The sequence below is a fragment of the Onychostoma macrolepis genome, chromosome 02 (genome assembly GCF_012432095.1).
Source record: "Onychostoma macrolepis isolate SWU-2019 chromosome 02, ASM1243209v1, whole genome shotgun sequence".
Classification (NCBI taxonomy): Eukaryota; Metazoa; Chordata; class Actinopteri; order Cypriniformes; family Cyprinidae; genus Onychostoma; species Onychostoma macrolepis.
The window spans coordinates 34,077,219-34,101,776 of NC_081156.1; the positions used below are offsets into that span (position 1 = coordinate 34,077,219).

Below are 24,558 nucleotides of genomic sequence, written 5' to 3' on the forward strand. Positions count from 1 at the left end.
ACCCAAAAATGAACATTTGCGAAAATGTGCTCGCCCTCAGACCATCCAAGTCGTAGATGATTTTGTTTCTTCATCTGATTAATAGAAGTATTTGCAGTGCATCACTTTCTCACCGATGTTTCCTCTGCAGTGAATGGGTGCCGTCAGAATGAGAGTCCAAACAGCTGATAAAAACATCACAATAATCCACACCACTCCAGTCCATCAGTTAACATTTGGAGAAGACAAAAGCTGTGTGTTTATAAGAAACAAATCCATCAATAAGATGTTTTAACTAAAATACGAGTCCATAATAACGCTTCCTCCAGTGAAAAAGTGTTCTGGTCTGAATCAGGAGAGAAATCTGCACAGATCAAGCACTGTTTACAAGCCAAAACAGCTCTAAACAAATATGTGGCTGGATTGTGATGTGAGAGACAACAGGAGATGCACTTTTTCACTGGAGGAAGTGTTATTGTGGATTATGGATTATATTTTGGCGACGGTTTGAAGTTAAAAAAACATTTTAATGATGGATTTGTTTCTTACAAACACACAGCTTTTGTCTTCTCCAGATGTTAACTGATGGACTGGAGTGGTGTGGATTATTGTGATGTTTTTATCAGCTGTTTGGACTCTCATTCTGACGGCACCCATTCACTGCAGAGCATCCATTGCTGATGGAATGCTACATTTCTCCAAATCTGATGAAGAAACAAACTCATCTACATCTTGGATGGAAGGATGAGCAAATTTTCATTTTTGAGTGAATAATTCTTTTAAATTTCAGTATACAAAATCCTATCTCCATGTTCGTTAAGCACAGGGAAAGATTATCTGTTGATTTAGTGTCTTTCTGTATATATATATACTACAGAATAAAGATGCAGCACAAGGTTAATTTCCTAGTAATTGCCTCATTGCATAAACAAATCTGGAAAAAGGCAATTAGAGCTGAAATGCAAATGGATGGCTCGAGGGTTCAGTGATCTAAACACACACACACACACACACACACACACTCCAGTGTAGAATATAACACTGAACATCTAATGTTCTCTTGGCCGTTAGACTTGTGTTTAGAGACAGCGCAGAGGTTACTTCTGGTTAACACAGATTTATTTTTGTAGTCCGCTGCATTGCTGCAAAGTTAACATGAAATTCCATTTAGAACCCATTTTATTGGCATTGTGTGACGTCAGCTGAATCAGAATATTTAATGATTCTATTCATCAGGAATTGAAGTGATGGTGTAAAGTGTTTATACAGTTTGGGTTCGGTAATTGTTTTTTATGTTTTAAAGAAATCTCTTCTGTTCACCAAGGCTGAATTTATTTGATCAAAAATCAAATTTTAAATTGTGAAATATTATTAGAATTTAAATTAACTGTTTCTATGTGAATATGTTAAAATATAATTGATAATTTTCAGCATCATTACTCCAGTCTTCAGTGTCACATGATCCTTCAGAAATCATTCTAATATGATTATTTGCTGCTCAAGAAACATTTCTGATTATTATCAATGTTGAAAACAGTTGTGCTGCTTCATATTTTTGTGAAAATTGTGATGCATTGTATTTTTCAGGATTTACTGATGAATAGATAGTTCAAAAGAACAGAATTTATTTGAAAGAGAAATCTTTTGCAACATTATAAATGTCTTTACAGTCACTTTTGATTAATTTAATGCAATTTAAATTAATAAAAGTATTCGATTTCTTTTAAAAATGTTACTGACTCCAAATGTTTGAACAACAGTAATGCTCAAGATTCATTAGCACACAAAGGGAAATATAGTCGTATGATTATATGAGCAGAAATGTGTATGAAACTGTCTGTTCAGCCTGAAACACATTTGTTGAAGCGATGCAAACTGCATTGACGGATTGCAGATGAAGGTTTGAGACGTGTGCGGTCGCTCTGGTGTTTGGTTGAGGTCGATCTGGCTCTCGGTGCAGTTGGTTTCCCGCTGAAAGTCATTAGCGGCGGTCGATCTCTGGCGCTAGATAGTTTACAGGCCCTCGGCTCGTTACTGAATGCCTTCCAATCAGCTCAGGGTGAGTAACTGATAGATGAAGGAGCTGCGCTGAGTGAAGCCAGGAGACTTACCCCATGGAATTCTGGGAATTCAGGCCAGGCTATAAGAAGCAAGGTGGCGTCCAGAAGACCAAGACGAGGAAAGTGAGCTGCTGGTGTGTGTGTGTGTGTGTGTGTGGTTGTTATGGGTTGAGAGATCTGTAGACGTGCAGAAGCAATAGACAGATACTTTAGTGATCTAGCTAAAAATCATCAGCCTCGGTGTTTAATATTTATGGATTTGCTCTGAAATGCAAATAATTCTCAAACAGTGCTTTTTTTTATTAATTTAGATGCTTTTATTCAAAGCATCTTACAATATAGGAACAAAAGCAATATAGGTCAAAGAGCAACAATATTCAAGATATACAATGAGAGGTTTATTAGATAAAAAGATTATGCATTTTTAACTAGGATTCAAAACAGGACCATTTTTATGTATTAATGCAATTTAATGATAAAAAAATAAAAATTAACATTTACATAGAAATACTTTTATTAAGCAAGGATGCATTAAATTGTTTAAAAGTGCCAGTAAAGACATTTATATAATGGTACAAATGATTTCTATTTCAAATAAATGCTGTTCTTTTGAACTTTCTATTCATCTGTGAATACTGAAAAGTAAAATGCATCACGGTTTCCACAGAAATATTGTGCAGCACAACTGTTTACAACATTGATAATAATGACTGGAGTAATGATGCTGAAAATACAGCTTTGATCACAGAAATAAATTACATTTTGCAATATATTCACATAGAAAACAGCTTTATTAAATTGTAACATTTTTTTTTTTAAATTGTATTTTTACTGTATTTTTGATCAAATAAATGCAGCCTAGGTGAATAGAAGAGTCTTTTTTTTTTTTTTTGTGAACTGAAATGGTTCAAAATAGTGACTGATGGTGATTCGTATATTTAGAGAGCAGGATGGCCAATATATGTGAATAGCAGATGTGTTAAACAAACAAAAAAAAGTGTTAAAAATTTGAAATGATGCATTTATTATACAGCATCATTGCTTAAAATTCTCCCCAAAAATTTGAAAAGAGAAAAAGTGTGTTGGTAGAGACACAGTCTAATCTCAGAATAGCCAAATAGCCAGATATATTGAACTCTTATTTTCTGTTTTGTTTCATTCAAAGGCCCGTGACGTGAAAGCTCAGTGAAAGACGTGTTAGTCTGCAGTAGCTCATGGTTTATATCTCAAACTGAGTCTGGTGCTGAATGGATCGGTTCGTGCTGACTTCATTCCTCGCGTCTGCTCTCAGCGTGTATTTCATACAATCATAAAATCACTGTTCGCTCATGACTCACGGCTCTTCTGTAATGAATGACATGCTGAAGGGAGAATAATGAGAGCTTTCCTCAAATGAGCTCCAAGACTGTTTCAGCTTCTACTGTGGTCACACAAACCTCAAACACTGCTTTTAGACATTGTTCATGTCAATATTCATATTCTCAGATGACTTAAAAACGGCAGCAAATGTTAGATTTATGAGCCACGGACGCAGCAGCTCATAATGTGACTGACAGATGTGATGTGGACGGTAATGGTCATATCCGTGTTCATTTCTGGAAAGGGCAAGATAGGAAGAGGATCATATTTCCGCTCTTCCTGCTCCTGATTCATTGCATTCGATTATTTCATTTTACATTTCTGAGATCCAATCCTTCCAGATACTCTTCCTGATTTCAGCTGATTGTTTCACACAATGATCTGGTCAAGTGTTCATCTGCTATATATTACATATTTGTTAAGTAATGTTTTTTCTTTATTCCTTGATTCTGATGCGTTTTCTGTTTGTTTACTGTGTGGTTTTGATATCCTTATTAGCATTGTCTCTGATTTATTTATTTATTTGTTTTATAGTTTTCATTCCAATGGGACCTTCCAAAAAAAAACCCCAAAAATTTATTACTATTTTTTTTTTTTTTTTTCTTTCTTTGCTAATATTATAATCTGATAATTATACCGAGACCATTTGATCGTGATTTTAGTTTTTAGTTTTTTTTTCTAATATTGTGGGGCTATAAAATGTTTTGGCCAACAAATATTTCAAATATAAATATGAACAACATTGAAATATGAATGTGTGTTTCAGCTAATATTGCATGAAAAATACATTAAATATGGTCATTTCAATAGTTTCAAAACCTAAATGAATAAATAAATTGAAGACCAACACAGAAGCAAAAAATAAGAGTTGTAGCTTCATGAACAACCAAATTAGAGATTGATTTCTGAACATTGTTTAAAAATACAAATGAGGTATTATCTAATTAAATATGCATGCATTTTTCATACATTTCCAGAACAGAAATCTGAACATTGGATAAAGCCAGGTTCAGAATTATTTGTTTCATTAAGTTTGTGTCTATAACAATGACCAAATGCACAGAGGTTAAAAATAAAGCTGTCATGGTCAGAAAGCATTTGCGCTGTTAGACGTCCATCACACACAGTCTGACCGAAGCGATTCAGCTGCCATATTGACTTCACATTGAGATCAGTCAGTCAGTCATGAGGCTTTATTTACGGTATCAGCTCATTTCTCTGATTGTTTACAGCTCGTTATTGTCATTTGTGCATTACAGCACTGACTGACTGTTGAATTTCCTGATCTACAGGCTTTTAAAACAATTTTAAAATACACAAACTACAAGCTCTAGGGCTTTTATTAGGGCTGCAGCAACTAGTTGAAGTCAGAGTTTAATTATTCAGTTAATAGTTGAAATAATCCACAGATTATCAGAGTAGTTGTTAGTTGCAGCCCTGTTTGTTACCTTACAGATCTAAAAGATCACTTTTAGGAGAACTGACCCCCGACTGAGCCTGGTTTCTCCCAAGGTTTTTTTCTCCATTCTGTCACTGTTTGGTTCCTTGTCGCTGTCGCCTCTGGCTTGCTCAGTTGGGGACACTTAATTTCCAGCGATATCGTCGACTTGATTGCACAGATACTATTTAAACTGAATTGAGCTGGACGATGACAAAACTGAATTCAATGATGAACTGCCTCTAACTGAAAATGTAGTGTTTACTATTGTCCTTCTGCATTATTGACACGCTATTTTCATATTTAATACTGTAAAGCTGATTTGACACAATCTGTATTGTTAAAAGCGCTATATAAATAATGGAGTGTCTATTTACACTAAGTGCAAATAGCCCGCCTTGTTGGCAGAGGCACTAACACTAATTCTGCCCGCCGTGTGACTGGAATAGTCAACGCTGCAAAAAGACGCTCATTTTGCATCAGTTTCAGTGGCGTAGATGCTAAAGTCTGTGCTTTTTGACGCGATCGACCCGAGTTCAAACCTGCCTTTTGCCAAAAATTTTCTCCCTTTTCAAATCTCATAGCGTATCGGAAAGGCATTTATTTTCAATAAAAATGACAGAAATAATCAAAAAGTTGAAAATAAAGTATCGGGTAGGTGTAGGGAGGGCTTTATTTTCCCAATAAGGTGGCATCCATTTAATAATTTGAATTAAAACTATAATTTACGCTCAATACGTTGTTATTGCGTACTGTTTTATAATGTACTACAATACTGAGGTGCAGATAATTGCCACTATTTGCAATAAGTAGTATATAAATAGCAGAAAATCTTGCTATTTTAACGTAGTGTAAATAGAATCTATAGCTATTTGCACTTAGTGAAAAAAGCATATCGTTAAAAAATACTGCTATTTTCATTTAGTGCAAATAGTATCTATCGCTAAGAAAATATGCTGTTTACAGTTAGTGCAAATAGCCGCTGCCTAAATAAAGGTGACTTGACACAAACACACACACACACACACACACGATTAGTCATATTCGTATTTAACTTAAATGTAAAAAGTTTAATAATATTTTATTTATTAATTATTAATAAAAGTGAATTATTTGTAAAATAATTAAAGTATTTCCAGGTGTACATTTTAAATCCCAGATTTCTGAGTTTGCATGTCAGTGTATGATCCTGAGCTGAATTCAGTCGTGTTGTTTGTTTTCTGAACACACACTCACTTGTTTTCTGTGTGTTTTTGTGTGTCATAGGGAACAGCCCATCTTCAGCACTCGAGCTCATGTGTTCCAGATCGATCCCGCCACCAAACGCAACTGGATCCCGGCCAGCAAGCATGCGGTCACCGTCTCCTTCTTCTACGACGCCAACAGACACGCCTACCGCATCATCAGCGTGGGCGGCACCAAGGTGAGCGGCTTTCTTCGCTTTACAGCACGTTTGCTCTGAAGCGCAGGCTGGAAATCTGTGTATTTGTAAATTTTGTCTTTATTTTGCATGTTACAAATTTACATTTAAATTGCAAAATTTAAAAAAAGAAAAATAGCAATATAGTTGGCAACGTACATTTATGCATTTGGCAGATGCTTTTATCAAAAGCAACTTGCATTGCATTCAAAGTGCATGACTGTGGAGTATGTTTTATGTAAATGTATATGTATAAAGGAATGCATGTAGTGTATGAAACACTTTTTTTTTTTTTTAGTTTCTTTACAATACAGTTTCAATGCAACTTAATGTTGTAAAATTCATTCATTATAAAGAAAAATCTATTTCAGCTGTAAAGCAGCTCTACTGAAAACAATAGTGTCATAATTCAGATCAATTCAGTTCAATAACGGTGTCAATGTTGCAAATGTTATTAATTATGAAACAAACCAGGGTCATTATAATTAACTAAAATTAAAACCATTAAATAACATTTCCATTACTTCAAATAAAATAAATGTTAACTGAAATCAGAATACATAAAAAAAAATTAAGGCAACACTTCTCATTTTAATTTAGTTTAACTTAATGTTCTAAAATAACTAAAACTGAAATAAAAATTAATAAAAAACTATATACACACACATAAAAAAACAACTACTAAAAATGACAAAAAAGCAACAAAATTGCTAAAATTTAAGCTAATATTAATTCAAAACTGTAATATTATCTCAGTGATACTAAAACATCACTGAAACAAATTCAATTTCAGATGTAAATAACGCCATTATTTAATTCAGTTATGAAAATAGCGTCAGTGCAGTTAAATCGATAATATTACTGAATAATAATTTGACATTTAGACCTAATTATAACACTAATTATTGAGTCAAGAGGGAGATTGTGCTTGATATCACTTTATTTATAGTCACACTGGAAATGGAATTTGGAATAAAGTGCATTGCATAGTGCGAAACTGTTTTGCACTTAATGTTCTTCGGTTGTTTATTGCATATTTTGTCAAATGTGTGTCATCATGCTATTCAGTGCATGTGCACACTGTACTCATGTTGCACAGACTGCACTAGGTTTTGCAGAAAGCCTCTCGTGGTTATCATCAGTGCAGCATGCCAGGAAATCCACCCGACTGCAGCGGCGTAACGCAATAAACATCTCTGTCAGCTACAAGCTTTCAGATGGTGATTATTGAGTCCATGTGATTAGAGCCAAACAAAATACTCCCCGCGAGAGGATTTACGCTGGAGTGAAGGTTAAGAGCTCAACACCTGATATCAGAGCGAACGAGAGGAGAGTTGAGTGCAGGAAAACTCCCGCATCGGTGCGGAGCTGCATGACTTGCATCCTGTCGGGATAATCGATACTCGTTGATGAAGCGAATCAGAGCTGTCTAACCACTCCACCGGAGACGCTGATCGAAGGAGGAAGGACAGCAGCTCTCAGACGACCTTGAGTCACTATGATAGTCTCAGAGAAACAGTTTGCAGATTGTTCTGGTCATGCACCGCCCACTCAGACAGCTTCCGATTGACATGTGACCAATGACAGCTTGTTTTGCTTGTATGTGCTGTTCAGGTTAATATGGAAGCTTGTTTCTGATACGGGATATAAAAAATATTTTTAAGAAAAAGGTAATTGCAGCTTTATCTCACAATTCCATAAACATAGAATTTTCGGTAGAATTGGTCTTTTCTTCTCAGAAATGCAAATTTGTATAAGTATATTTATATAAATTGTGAGACGTAAACTCCCAATTGCGAGAAAGTTAGAATTGTAAGTAAAAAAAAATGTCAGAATTCTGTTTATGTCTGGTGTCTGAGTTTATATCTTGCAATTCTGAGGGGAAAAAAAGTCATAATTGCAAGATGTAAAGTCCGAATTTTGAGATAGAAATTCGCAATTATTCGCAATTTTTTTTAATTCCATGGAGGAAATGGGCTTTTAGAGGTTTGGAATAATCGAAGAAAAAATGTGTTGAAAAAAGTCTCAGCGAGGCCAGTAAAAACAGTAATATTGTGAAATATTCTTACAATTCAAAATAACATTTTTCTATATGTTAAAATGTAATTTATATCTGTGATCAAAGCTGTATTTTCAGCATCATTGCTCCAGTCTTCAGTGTCACATGATCCTTCAGAAATCATTCTGATATGTTGATATATAAGAAACGTGTCTGATTATTATCGATATTGAAAACAGTTGTGCTTCCCAATATTTTTGTGGAAATCGTGATTCTTTAATAAATAGAAAGTTCAAAAGAACAGCATTTATTTGAAATAGAAATCTTCTGTAACATTATAAATGTCACTTTTGATCAATTTAATGCGTCCTTGATGAATAAAAGTATTAATTTCTTTCGCGTGTTTGTGAGGAGACGGCTGATTGAATGAATGAACACACACACATTCAAATGTGCCAGTAATTGTTTTGCTCTTTTAATATTGCTCTATGAATGCACTGTGGTTCATGGCCATGTTATTCGGATGTTTATCAGAGGCAGAAACGCTCGCTGTCTGTATGCCATCCTTCTCAATGAGTCTGAAAATGAAAAGAGGCCCAATAATATCACAGGCATTTGTTTGGCTAAAGATTATTGTGCAGTTTTGTATCTTGATGCTCATGAAGATAATCCAGACTTCATTTAGTTTGATGAAAAATACAGTAATATTGTGAAATATTATTACAATTCAAAGTAGCTGTTTTCTATGTGAATATATATTAAAATGTAATTGATTTCTGTGATCAAAGCTGAATTTTCAGCATCATTACTCCAGTCTTCAGTGTCACACGGTCCTTCAGAAATCATTGTGTATTTTTAGTGTAAACAAACACATCTCATGCATTGGTATTTAACTTCACCTCTCTGAACTGTTGGCCGTTCCATCTTCTCGCACAATGATGTCAGCGTTCGTATTAAACTCTTGAATGGAGCAGATTGTCCTCACCGAAGCCTGTAAATCTCAGTTGTTGCTGGATTACTGGAGTGTCTCGGCTTCATCCAACACCTCAAACTGACCCACATTTGGATTCAGGATGACCTCACTGTCACGAGTCCAGTGCTGCCATTATTCCGGCGGTCACCGTGGTAATCTGCAGTCACATGACTCCTGCTGTCAGGAGGGACAGGAGTCATTAGAGAAGCGGAGAGAATAAAACGATAAGCCATGAGAGATGCAATAAGCCACATTACAACACAAAGCAGAAGAGCTACAACACCAGAATCATGGTGAATGACCACTTTTGTGAAACTCCAATATATAAAAACTCTTTTAACAGTATTATTAATTTAGTATCTTAACAGAGTGTATATGTGTATTTTTTTATTTTATTAAGAAATTAACATTTTATTATTCAGCTACGATAAATTAAATTAAATTAAATTAAATTGTGTTAAATTAAATTAACTATGTACAATACATTCAAGTTTGTAAGTTTGTGGCCAGTAAAGATACTAATAGTCTACTTCAATTCAGCAGTGACAGATTAAATTGATCAAAAGTGACATTTAAAGACATAAAATCACTAAAGATTTCTATTTGAAATAAATGCTGTTCTTTTGAACTTTCTATTCATCAAAGAATCCTGAAAAGTAAAATGTATCACAGTTTCCACAAAAATACGAAGCAGCACAACTGTTTTCAACATTGATAATAATCAGAAATGTTTCTCGAGCAGCAAATCAGCATATTAGAATGATTTCTGAAGGATCATGTGACACTTAAGACTGGAGTATGGTGCTGAAAATTCAGCTTTGATCACAGAAATATTTTCAGTATATTTGATTACAAAAATGATGAAGATAAACGACTTGATTTTAAAGACAGAATCATTTATAAGCTCCTCCTCTATTGGTCTCTCTAGTTGTATTATTGATTCATTATGATGGCTTGAAGTGTTGTGATCATCTTTGTGCAGCTTTATTGGTTTGTTCAGATTTTAAAAATAAATAAATAAAAAATAATAACATGTCATATGAAGTGTTTATCATCGCAGTCTCTCACAGTTATTAGATTTCATGTTTTACACTCTCTCAGGGGTTATAAATGTGGCTCCAGTCAGACAGAACGATTGCGGTTTAAGCTTCGGCATTTATTACTGATCTTCTATTTAAAGCTGCATGAAACGCTTACACCAGCTTGTGCTACAGTATTTTTATTTATTAATGCTTAACTATACACACTCAGTCCCAAACAGCACAACATAATATCAACAGTTTGCATAAACTTGCATAAATGATGTTTACAGTATCATGGTTTCTTGGTCTATTTGAGGTCAGATGTTGTGGTCAAAAATAGATGTTATTTGAGCCGTAATGGTTCTGAATCATCCTGTTGAGGTGGGAATAATGTTTGTTTTGCTCCATGTAAACGGTGCTTTACAGATAGTTTCATCACAAACCTTTCTGGTATTCTTGCACATGTTGTGTAAAAGTTACCTGATTTTATGACCTTTTTAACTTTAACTTAAAGGGATAGTCCACCAAGAAATTAAAGTTATCGTATTTTACTCACTCTCATGTTGTTCCAAACCTGTACGAGTTTCTTTCTTCTGTTAAACACAAAAAAGGTTTTTTAAAGGATGTTGGTAACCAAACAGTTGATGGTAGCCATTGACTTCTATAGTATTTTTTTCCATACTATGGAAGTCAATGAGTACCGTCAATGTCAAATCTGGTTTTGTGTTCTTTTAAATAGGTGCTTTTTCTGAATTTTCTTCGATTGACGTCCTCTCTTTTGGCAGGCGATCATTAACAGCACAGTCAGTGCCAACATGACGTTCACTAAGACATCTCAGAAGTTCGGTCAGTGGGCGGACAGCAGAGCGAACACCGTCTATGGCCTCGGATTCGCCACGGAGCAGCAGCTGCACCAGGTGTGAACGTCAGGACAATAATGTCTTCTTTAAGAGAGACCTATTGTGCCTCTTTTTACAATATGTAATATAAGTCTCAGGTGTCCCCAGAATGTGTCTGTTAAGTTTCAGCTCAAAATATCCCACAGATCATTCATTATATCATTTTGAAAATGCCTATTTTGAATACACACACAACACACATGCACGCACGCACACAACAGCCGCGTCTACATCGCGAATACTAAATTGAGCTCTCTTCAGCCTTTTTGTGCATGGATGAATAAATACAGACACAATTACATCAAAATGCGCGTTTTGGCGAATATCCTAGTAAACACAGTCGGTTAGGCATATGTCTTAACGTAAACAGCTGAGAAAGAAAATGCATGTGTATCAGTATATTAAATCCGTGCTTTCTTTCTTAAAGTGAAAGCAAACTAATAATAAATCTAATACTGTCAAAGAAAAATACAAGTGCTCACTGCTCCTGATTAAATAACCTTTGTGACATCAAAAATGATTAATCTATATTTAATTTATACAGTGAAGACTATGAAGTTATTTTACATTTGATTATTACATTTCTGTAGCATACCTGAAAGTTTCTTTTAGACTGACCTGAATAACCTGAAAAGCACTGTTTATTGAATTTGTGTCTTTGTTCTATTGTATTTATTTTCTGCTATTTCTTGTAATTTGGTTATCTGTAGAAAACTGAGCCCATAGTAGCAGACAGAATTATTTTTCCAATTGTTTATTTCCTTTATTATTAAAAAAAAAAAAAAGTATAGGCCTATTTTTTTGTGATGTGAAAATGTGAAAATTTATGTTCATGTTATATATTTTGGTTGCATTTGTGAGTTAATAAAAATGTAGATGGTTGTTTAAAATAGGTATATAATATCGTAATATCAATATATCAATCGATATACTCCTGAATCGAATCGTAATCGTATCGTTGAATTTTTTTGAGGTATCGGCAAATATCGAATCGCTGGGTATGAGAATCGATATCGTATCATATCGTGACGAACCATCCGATTTACACCCCTATTAAATACGCAATAGTTACAAAGACACAGTCACTTATGTCTGTGAAGGTGAACAGCTGGCAAAGAAATCGCATATTAGATCTGTGTGGCAGCAGCATAATATACAGTAAATAAATGAATAAATCCACTGCTCTTTTGTCTCCTCTGAGGCTGTGACTCTAAACAGTGTTCTGTGCTCTTCTGTGCAGCCGAAGACAGAACAGTTAGCATGCTTTGCTCGAATGTTCGCCATGGCGTTAGATCTGGTACATCGCTTGCGAAAACACAATGGTGGCACCGTGGGTGGAAACTTGCAGAATAAGGGGCGGTAATATTATAATAAGATCCCCTTTCTACATCACGGGGGTAGCGAAATCTGAGCGTCTTGTTTTTTCACAAGCTTGCAGAGAAAGGCCTACCAAAAAAATTTACTCATTTGTTCTTTTTCACATTTCCTGGGTTGGATTGATGCACTGGGACCCGATTATAGCACTTAAACACGGAAAAAGTCAAATTTTCATGATATGTGACCTTGAATGGCAAATTTATAGAGAAATTACACAATGCATTGTCTCTGTGCAAGTACGTGAATGCAAATGCTTCAAATTAAATTAAGAAGGTGGTAAAAACCAACATAATATAGTTTTATGTTTTATGTTTGCAAATACTTGCATCACCTCTTATATAATACAGCACTGTGTGTTTTTGTTGCAGTTTGCCGAGCGTTTTAAAGAGGTGAAGGAAGCTGCGCGTCTGGCCAGAGAAAAATCACAGGACAAGATGGAGCTGAGCGCCGCAGCTCTCAGTATCGCAGCGCCTCAGGTGTGACATCATTTATTTTGCATACAATACGTATACATAAAGGTTGTGCATGTGCTATTTTTGCCCCCGTATCTTGAATTTGGTTACATTTTTGTTCATTTCGCTGGCCTCAGGCACCAGTTAATTACCGAAACTGCTCTCAAGTACCCACAACACCCTAGCAACTGCTTTGAAAAGCCCAAGCAACTGTATAGGAGTGATGAACACCTTATCAACCACATTACTTTGCTCAGGCAATAACTCGCAACATTGGGCAGCTTAGAAACCATACAGAAATGGCCTGGTAACCATTTAGAACTCCAAAGCAGCTGCATAGCAACACCCTGGCAACCACCCAACATTCTAGAAGCCTGGCAACACATTCCAGCCGCTCCTTAGCATCCACATAGCAACATCCTAACAACCCACTCACAGCACTGTAGCAGCTGCATAGCAACACCCTAGCAACCACCCAACATTTTAGAAGCCTGGAAACACATTGCAGCCACTCCTTAGAAACCACATAGCAACATCCTAATAACCATTCACAACATTTTAGCTGCATAGCAACATCCTGGTAACCCTGGCACCCGCAACACTTTAGCAACGCCCTGGCAACAGTCCATAGCCTGCCTAGCTTCCCTCGTCTTCCTGTAGTTTCTGTTCTTCATCTGACAGATCTTGTGTGCGTGGTAAGTGAAGTGTTACTGTAATCCTAGAGCAGGATGAGCTGGGTCATTCGTCTCACTGGGAAGTGAGAGGAGAACTAGGACAGTGATAAAATTATCCGGAGCCGTCCTGTTCGCTCTCTGCCAGTGTCTGTCTTCTCGTATGATGTCGAGCTGCTGGTCTTTTCAGGTCAGCAGGCTGTTGAAGGGCCGTTAGAGACGCAGACCTCTCGACATCCTGACGAGAGCCGTTCCTTCTGCTGTTCACACTCAGTTCTGCTCAGTCCCCTTCAGTTTCGCTTTTGTCTGCATCTGTTCTCGTTACACAGACTCTGAGAGGACTGAATCTAGCTTCAGCAGCAGAAGGCATTCGTCAGTCCTGTGTTAAACATTGTTGCATTCACACACAGTTTGGTTATAAACCAGAGTGACACCTGAAATCTAGATGCGATCAAGATTCACAACTGAATTTTGAGCATGAGTTTAGTTTATTACCTATATGGGATTTTAGGCTTGGTTTGGATTTGGATTGGTGTCAAAGATTTAAGAGTTACTCATTCATACAGACCATAGTTTAGTTTTCTCAAACACTGACTGTGAGAATTTATTCTCAAAGAACTTGATTGACAGGCGATCTGACCAATCAGAACGCGGATATTATGTGCCGCCGCTGCTATCTGCCATCTCTCCCAACATCTATGTCCGGTCTCCATAGAAATCCATGTTAAAACGGGGTAAAAAACTTAACGACTTTTTCAATATAACTAAATATAAATTTGGAGTGTTAAGCTGTGCTGTTGTTGGCTGCCACAGTAACGGCAATAAGCAAAGGTATTCCTTTAAAGTACTTGTTTTGCGTACCAGAAAATCTGTCATGTATGCATGGCTTGCAGCACTTAAGTTAAATAATGAGTGTTAAATAATAAAATAATGTTAAAACGTGTGATCTAATCATTCTGTGAACAAAATCCCATGAACTTCGCCCCGAATTGGAGCTGTATATGCACATGTGCGCACATCTGTTTTCAATGCAGGTTAACGGCGACACTTCATGTCATCTTCCCACTCATTAAACTATGACAGGTCCTTTACTGCAAAAAGACAATCACTGCGACACTCTAAAGTGATGAAGCTATGGCGCTATGTACTTCTTTTTTTTAAACCGTTTTTATAGGTTTCACATACATTGTTGGCTCGGAAAATAAGTAAATGCGCATATATAGCCACAGCTGTATCCCTTCTAGCCTTAACCACAAATCAGACAGAAGAGCGGATTAACTTCGGTGGACTTAATCTTGAAAAATGGTGTGTTCCGCAGTTGACATAAAACACAGAACTTTAAGGCTTAATATAATTTAAACGGGTGAGTTATAAAAAAAATTCACCCCCCTCACAGTTGTCATGATGGGCAAAATTACCAATATAGACCAAAATCATTTTTCACTTCCGTGTTGGTTTCAAGAGAGATAGCGGGAGGTTGCCACTTGGTTTCACTGAGGGGAAATTGTAGCTATGAAATAAAAATTGTATGACTGTATTAAAAGATTGAATCTTTAATATATATATATATATGTATATATATATGTGTGTATATAATTTGATCTAATTTTTAATCTATTTGCTTGACACTAAATGTTTCTTATCCAAAAGATGGCTGGTAGATTTGTAGAAGTGAGTGCGCAGCATGTAAAAATGCCATCGGTCTCCGCCACACATGATAAATGATGGGAATGACTGTATCTCTTATGGTTTTCTCTCAATGCTTTCAATCCGGATGCTGTCAGTTCTCTCAGGTGAGTTTGACATTCTCTCCCGCACACGTCAGCATGAGCGCCGCGGTGTGATTCAGAGTTTTGTGGGAATATAAGCAGCCGCTGTTGATGTAGTAAAGGGGGTTTGTGCTTTATCACACTCTAACACGCACATCACGTGTCCCTCAAGCTCCACAATCAGCTGACTCCCACAGTCAACCCTGGAGCATCATCTGCCACTGCAGGAGTGAAATCAGGTCATTTTCACACGAGACAGAGACAGGCCGGCTTCACCTTCACCAGAAACCAATCATATTTCATACCTGTGAATGTTGAAATGAAGTAAAATCACCAAGTGGAAATAATGATTTACAATGACAACTGAAAACTGTATTATGATCATTTAATTGCTGGTTTATTTGTAATGATAGAATTCTGCTCATTATGCTGAATTTGCTCACCTTTTAATATTGCAAGCCTGAGAATGTCCTTGTTATGTATGTATTTCAAACTCACCTGCTGAAATCTGGGTCACTCATCAGCGGTGCCATTTGTACTTGAAAATGTGTATTTATCATTTCGTATAAAAACATTAGTAATGAACTTTAAAGTACTCATGTTTCCCCAGCTTAGGCACAAAATACCTAGACTGCAACCCAGCATGGATATTGGAGGACCATCATATGGGGATGCGTCTACTTCAATATTCAGATTAGTGTGATTTGTTTATTTTGAATTTATTTATTTTGAATGAATTTATTGTGAATTTATATACAGTAAGGTCCGTATATGTTTGGACACAGGCACAATTTTTATCATTTTAGCTGCTATATATTCAAGTTACGGTTATATAGTGAATATGGGCTAATAGTGCGCACTCTGAGCTTTAATTTGAGCGTATTCATATCACAACTGGAGGAAAGATTAAGGAATTACAGCTCTTCCCCCCTTTTTCAAGGGATCATAAGTAATTGGACAATTGACTCAAAAGCTGTTTCATGGACAGCCGTGGGCTATTCTTTCATTATTTCTACATCAATTAAGCAGGTAAAGTTCTGGAGTTAAGTGCACCATTTGCATTTGGAAGCTGTTGCTCAAATCCATCAGAAAGATAGCAGGAACATTAGGAGCGGCCAAATCAACAGTTTGGTACATTCTGAGAAAAAAAGAACAGACTGGTGAGCTCAGAAACATAAAAAGACCTGGATGTCCACGGAGGACAACAGTGGTGGATGATCGGAGAATCCTCTCCATGGTGAAGAAAAACCCTTTCACAACATCCAGCCAAGAGAAGAAACTCTCCAGGAGACAGATGTGTCTACAATCAAGAGAAGACTTCACCAGAGCAAATACAGAGGCTTCATCACAAGCTGCAGACAAGGCCAAAAGCCAGAGCACTTCTGGAAAAGTATTCTTTGGACGGCTGAAGTTAAGATCAACCTGTACCAGAATGATGGGAAGAAAAAAATATGGAGAAGGCTTGGAGCAGCTCATGATCGAAGCACACAACATCATCTGTGAAACATGGAGCAGTGTGATCATGAGCTGCATGGCTTCAGTGGCTCTGGGTTACTGCGGTTCAGTGAAGATGAGACAGAAGCAGCGGATCAGTTCTGAAGTGTATAGAGATATACTCTCTGCTCAGATTCAGTCAAATGCAGCAAAGCTGATTGGGCGGCGCTTCATAGAACAAAAGGACGATGACACAAAACATCAAGCAAAAGCAACCTAGGAGATTTTGAAGGTAAAAAAGTGAAATATTCTGCAACGGCCGAGTCAATCTTATCAATCCTGAAGACAAAACTAAAGGCAGAAAGAGCCACAAACAAACAACAACTGAAGTCAGCTGCAGTAAAGCATCAAAAAGAAGAAACCCAGTCTTTGCTGAAGTCCATGAGTTACAGACTAAAGCCAGTCATTGCCTGCAAAGGATTCTCCACAAAATAATAAAAATGAACATTTTATTTATGATTATATTTATTTGTGCAATTACATTTGAGCTCCTGAAAATGAGGGACTGTGTATAAAAATGGTTGTAATTCCTAAGCTTTTTGTTATATTTTTGTTCAACCCCTTGAATTAAAGCTTAAAGTCTGCACTTTAATTTCATCTTGATCGTTTCATTTTAATTCTATTCTGGTTGCACACAGAGCCAAAATTATGAAAATTGTCAATGTCCAGATATATGGACCTAACTGTATATAAAATAAATTATGCATTATATATGATATTTATTGTGTGTATAAAAAATAAGTGACGCGTGTGTGTGTGTATATACACTGAACAAAATTATAAACGCAACACTTTTGTTTTTGTCCCCATTTTTCATGAGCTGAACTCAAAGATCTAAGACTATTTCTATGTACACAAAAGGCCTATTTCTCTCAAATATTGTTCACAAATCTGTCTAAATCTGTGTTAGTGAGCACTTCTCCTTTGCCGAGATACTCCATCCACCTCACAGGTGTGGCATATCAAGATGCTTATTAGACAGCATGATTATTAGCACTGGTGTGCCTTAGGCTGGCCACAATAAAAGGCCACTCTAAAATGTGCAGTTTTATCACACAGCACAATGCCACAGATGTCGCAAGTTTTGAGGGAGCGTGCAATTGGCATGCTGACTGCAGGAATGTCCACCAGAGCTGTTGCCCGTGAATTGAATGTTAATTTCTCTACCATAAGCAGTCTACAAAGGCGTTTCAGAGAATTTGGCAGTACATCCAACCGGCCTCACAACTGCAGACCATGTGCCACCCGGACAGCTGCTGCAACAATCGGTTTGCATAACAAAAGAATTTCTGCACAAACTGTCAGAAACCGTCTCAGGGAAGCTCATCTGCATGCTCGTCGTCCTCATCGGGGTCTCGACCTGACTGCAGTTCGTTGTAGTAACCGACTTGAGTGGGCAAATGCTCACATTCGATGGCGTCTGGCACTTTGGAGAGGTGTTCTCTTCACGAATGAATCCCGGTTTTCACTGTACAGGGCAGATGGCAGACAGCGTGTATGGCGTCGTGTGGGTGAGCGGTTTGCTGATGTCAACGTTGTGGATCGAGTGGCCCATGGTGGCGGTGGGGTTATGGTATGGGTAGGCGTATGTTATGGACAACGAACACAGGTGAATTTTATTGATGGCATTTTGAATGCACAGAGATACCGTGACGAGATCCTGAGGCCCATTGTTGTGCCATTCATCCACGACCATCACCTCATGTTGCAGCATGATAATGCACGGCCCCATGTTGCAAGGATCTGTACACAATTCCTGGAAGCTGAAAACATCCCAGTTCTTGCATGGCCAGCATACTCACCGGACATGTCACCCATTGAGCATGTTTGGGATGCTCTGGATCGGCGTATACGACAGCGTGTTCCAGTTCCTGCCAATATCCAGCAACTTCACACAGCCGTTGAAGAGGAGTGGACCAACATTCCACAGGCCACAATCAATAACCTGATCAACTCTATGCGAAGGAGATGTGCTGCACTGCGTGAGGCAAATGCTGGTCACACCAGATACTAACTGGTCCCCCCCCCCCCCTCAATAGAGTAACACTGCACATTTTAGAGTGGCCTTTTAATGTGGCCAGCCTAAGGCACACCTGTGCAATAATCATGCTGTCTAATCAGCATCTTGATATGCCACACCTGTGAGGTGGATGGAGTATCTCGGCAAAGGAGAAGTGCTCACTAACACAGAGTTAGACAGATTTGTGAACAATATTTGAGAGAAATAGGCCTTTTGTGTACATAGAAGTGATGAGTTCAGCTCATGAAAAATGGGGGCAAAAACAAGTGTTGCGTTTATAATTTTGTTCAGTGTGTATATATATATATATATATATGTGTGTGTGTATACAGTCATGGCCAAAAATATCGGCACCCTTGTTAAATATGATCAAAGAAGGCTGTGAAAATTAATCTGCATTGTTAATCCTTTTGATCTTTTATTTAAAAAAAATAAATCAATAAAAAAATCTAAACTTTCATTTGATAAGAATTTAAAATGGGGGGAAATATCATTATGAAATTAATGTTTTTCTCTAATACACATTGGCCACAATTAACGGCACCCTTTTATTCAATACTTTTTGAAACCTCCATTTGCCAGTTTAACAGCTCTAAATGTTCTCCTATAATGCCTGATGAGGTTAGAGACACCTGACAAGAGATCAGAGACCATTCCTTCATCCAGAATCACTCCAGACCCTTTAGATTCACAGCTCCATGTTGCTGCTTCTTCTCTTCAGTTCACTCATCTTCTACAGGGTTCAGGTCAGAGGACTGGAATGGCCAGCAGAAGCTTGGTTTTGTGCTCAGTAACCCATTTTTGTGTTGTTTTTGAGGTTTGTGTTTGGATTATTGTACGGTTGGAAGATTTCTATAAGATTTCTAACAGAGTAGGTCACTTATTGATTTTTTATCTGTTGGTATTTGATAGAATCCATGATGCCATGTGTCTAAACAAGATGTCCAGGAGCTCCAGCAGAAATATATGCCCACAGCATAAAAAATACAGCAGTATATTTCATTGTACACATGGGGTACTTTTTATCCCTGTGTTTACCAAACCCATCTTGAGTGTTTGCTGCTAAAAAGCTCTTTTTTTTTGTTTCATCTGACCATAGAAGCCAGTCCCATTTGAAGTTCCAGTCGTGTCTGATAACTGAATATGCTGGAGATTGTTTTTGGATGAGCGAGGAGAATTTTTCTTGAAACCCTCCCAAACAACATGTGCTGATGTAGGTGCTGTTTGACAATTTTTAAAGGTTTTCTGACCCCGATACTCGACTATTTTCTGCAATTCTCCAGCTGTGGTCCTCGGAGAGTCTTTAGCCGCTCAAACTCTCCTCTTCACCGTGCATTAGGACGATATAGACACACGTCCTCTTCCAGGCAGTTTCCTAACATTTTATGTTGATTGGAAATTCTTAATTATTGCCCTGATGGCGGAAATGGGAATTTTCACTGCTCTAGCTCTTTTCTTAAAGCCACTTCACTAATTTGTGAAGCTCATTTATCTTTTGCTGCACATCAGAAATATATTCTTTGGTTTTTCTCATTGTGATGGATGATTAAGGGAATCTGGGCTTTGTTTTCCCTCCTGTTTATATTTCTGTGAAACAGGAAGCCATGGCTGGATAATTTCATGCTCATAATCCCCCTGGAGTGCTCAAAATTGTGAATATGAATGGGAATATACTTCAGAGATATTTTACTCATAAGAATTTCTAGGGGTACCAATAATTGTGTCCAACGTGTATTTGAGAAAAACATTTATTTCATAATGATATTTCCCCCCATTTTAAATTCTTCTTATTCAACGAAAGGTTAGATTTTTATGAATTTGTTTTAATAAAAGATCAAAAGGATTAACAATGCAGAATAATTTTCACAGCCTCCTTTGATCATATTTAACAAGGGTGCCGATATTTTGGGCCATGATTGTATGTGTTATATATAATATTATATTAATATTTATAATAAGTATAAAGTATTTATAATAATTATCTTCTACATGTTTATTTAGGGACACATGTTTTTATATTTTTATTTTCATAAATTTGTTATACATATAATTTATTCATACTGCATATATACAGTGCTGCTTGAAAGTTTGTGAACCCCTTGCAGAATCTGTGAAAACGTAATTTTAACAAAATAAGAGATCATACAAAATGCATGTTGTTGTTTTTTTTTTTTAGTACTGTGCTGAGTAAGATATTTTACATAAAAGATGTTTACATTTAGTCCACAAGAAAAAAAATAGCTGAAATTATTAAAATAACCCCATTCAAAAGTTTGGGAATCCTTGGTTCTTAATACTGTGTGTGGTTATCTGGATGATCCACGACTGAGCACTGTTCTTCAGAAAAATCCTCCATGTCCTGCATAATCTTCAGTTTTCCAGCATCTTTTGCATATTTGAACCCTTTCCAGCAGTGACTGTATGATTTTGAGATCCATCTTTTCACACCGAGGACAGTTGAGGGACTCAAACCCAACTATTAAAAAAGGTTCAAACATTCACTGATGCTCCAGAAGGAAACACGATGCATTAAGAGCATTTTGAACAGGATAAAGATGTCCAAATTTTTCTTATTTTGTAAAAATATATATTTTTTTCCATTTAGTACTGTCCTTTGGAAGCAACAGAAGATACTTGAATTTTTCTCGAAAGACAAATTAAGTACAATTTATCTAGATCTTCAAATTCAAAAAGTTTTCACCCCCCGGCTCTTAATGCATCGTGTTTCCTTCTGGAGCATCAGTGAATGTTTGAACCTTTTTTAATAGCTGTGTTTGAGTCTCTCAACTGTCCTCGGTGTGAAAAGATGGATCTCGAAATCATACAGTCACTGCTGGAAAGGGTTCAAATATGCAAAAGATGCTGGAAAACTGAAGAATCTGCAGGACATGGAGGATTTGTCTGAAGAACAGTGCTCAGTTTAACTGTTCAGAACAAACAAGGGACTCGTGAACAACCATCACAAAACAAAAAACAGTCGTGGAAACCATCCAGGTAACCACACACAGTATTAAGAACCAAGGATTCCCAAACTTTTGAATGGGGTTATTTTAAAAATGTTAAAAAAATTTTTATTTTTTTTTGTCTTGCGGACTAAATGTAATAATCTTTTATGTAAAATATCTTACTCAGGACAGTACTAAATAAAAAATAACATGGATTTTGTATGATCTCTCTTATTTTGTTAAAATTACTCACATTTTCACAGATTCTGCAAGGGGTTCACAAACTTTCAAGCAGCACTGTGTGTGTGTGTGTGTGTGTGTGTGTGTGTGTGTGTATATATATATATATATATATATGAGTTATTTAATGTTGTATACACAAGAAGCAATGTATATATTTAGAATTGTAATAAATTGCTGACTATGTTCTGATAGTGTCACTGTTTGATACTCTCTGTTGCTTCTTTTGTGCCTAGTAATCAGACGATGACATTGCAATGTACTATTACAGTTATAACAATATTAGTATCCTGTGACAGGACCGCATTTCTTTCATAATATGCCAACATAATGAAAAATGTTAAAATAAAAGTATTTAGTTTGCTTTACGTGCAAAAAAACAGTCATCTGTTGAATAATAGGACTAAGTTCAGTATCGGTACTTTTCACTGGGACACACAGATGGCACTGTTTATATATTATTTTTTATTTATTTCTATTACTCTAAATATAGTAAGTTATTTTTTTAGTGTAACACTCAGTTGTCTGTTAAAAGGATTTACCTTGAAGTCTGTCAGTATGAGTCAGACGGAGGCTGAGCTGTCAGTGTGTGTCTGGATTCATCTGATAACAGTGTTCTTCTGTGTGTGTGTGTGTGTGTGTGTGTTGTAGGACTTGTCTGACGAGCTGCAGTCTCCTCCAGTGATGTGTGTGAATGGACCGGAGGACAAGCTCTTCCGGAGCCAGAGCGCTGACATTACTCTGTCATCAGAGAAGGAGCGCATTAAGAAGATGCTCTCAGAGGGGTAAGACATCTGACTACATGTCTGCCTTCGCACATTTGTGGAGAAATATTGGAGGAGGAAGAGTGTAACAGCCATTTATCACACTGTAATGGGCCTTTTCCTGCCTGAAAGAGCCCATAAAATGCCCCTAAATTCAGCTTTCCTGAGCGCCAACAATCACATGTGAGTTGTTGTAGCGACTGTTCTGAACACCTTAGCAACTGCATAGCAACCGCCTCCAGCACACTTGCATCTTGGTGCCGAATTTCATCAACATTGTGCATTTTTGGTTTGGCCAGATCAGTTTTGAAGGGCTGAAATTATTAAACAAAGCAATTATTTTTAATTAGAGCAAGAAATAAACATGAATGAACATCAGAAGGTGCTAAAAGGAACAGTACAACTTATATATATATGCACTGTATTACATATTCATAATATTTTTAAGCTCTTGTCTTCATTATTTAATGTGTTTGAATAAATCTGTCATGAAAATTTGTTTTATTACAGCCACTGTTGAAATGTTTAGAATTCAACAAGAAATTGGAGCAGAAACATAATTATATAATTAAAAAGTTAAATAGGAATCTGCCTTTTGTGCAACTTAAATGTTCAGTGTTGATTTAAATAAATACATTTGATGAATTAATTGATTATTAAATAAACTTTATTTTTGGTATTCAGCTAAATAAAATGGTGTTATTTTATATCTTTGAGTTACTATTTTAGTTTTATTAATGTTTTGAATCAGTGTTTAATTTTATATTTTCTGTTTTTATTTTAATTTTAGTTAAAGTTTTAGTGATTTTTGTTGTGGGTTTTTTTTTGGGGTCATTTTTAGTAGGTTTTTTTTGGTCTATATACAGTTGTTTTTATTTTGGTACATCGTTAAACTAAATAAAAATAATTGTAGAATTGTAGATTTGGCAAGTAGCTAAAAGTTTTTTATATTTAATTTTATTTCAAGTAACCTTTTTTTTAACAGTTAGAATTTTAGATTTAGTTTTACGTACCTATAATAACCCTGAAATGAAAACTTAGATTTTTTACAGAAACAAGAAACCAAAATAAATTTAGGTGCATCACTAGCAAGCACCACTCACATTTTGTTTGCAAACAGAAATATTTTTACATTTTACATACGATTTTTATTTATTTTATTTTATTTATTTTTTGGTGGTTTTCCAACCGTGAAGCAGCTCGTCTGACACATTCAGGAGAGACGCTGTACTGATCTGCCATTAGTCTGATGAGTAATAAACACACACACAGGAATCAGCATGTCCTTTCATTCTCAGCCGTTTGCTCTTGTGTTCAATCATCACAGGACTCTTTTCTAACAGGGTTGCTATGGAGAGTATCTGAATAGATCCTGTAAAAGTAACCAGTCAAGAGCGTTTGTGTGTGGTGACGCTCCACTTTATTCCTGGAAACATTTCATGCACTAAACGCTGCACAGTTTTCTGCAGTCATTTTTTGACATTATTTGTGAGCCACAATTTTTTAATGTACTCTGTTTTGTTCTTTTCTTTGTTGGCCAAAGTGTTATTTTAGTGTAACTTTTATAGTTTTTATTGTTATTTTTAATAAAGTTATTATTTTTATTCTTATATTTTCAATTTTAATTTATATATTCATTTTAATTTAAGTTGTCATTTAAATTTTTGTTTTAAATTT

At 36.3% G+C, this 24,558-nt stretch overlaps 1 protein-coding gene across 2 annotated transcripts in view; it reads left to right on the top strand.

The window, feature by feature from the left end:
• Positions 1-24,558, top strand: part of LOC131531805 (homer protein homolog 3) — a 43,881-nt gene that overhangs the window by 3,354 nt on the left and 15,969 nt on the right. For both annotated transcript variants that reach the window (XM_058762874.1, XM_058762864.1), the window contains exons 3-6: positions 6,103-6,259; positions 11,036-11,167; positions 12,895-13,002; positions 22,769-22,902. In XM_058762874.1, coding sequence (XP_058618857.1) covers positions 6,103-6,259; positions 11,036-11,167; positions 12,895-13,002; positions 22,769-22,902 — 531 coding nt within the window. The remainder of the gene's footprint in view (positions 1-6,102; positions 6,260-11,035; positions 11,168-12,894; positions 13,003-22,768; positions 22,903-24,558) is intronic.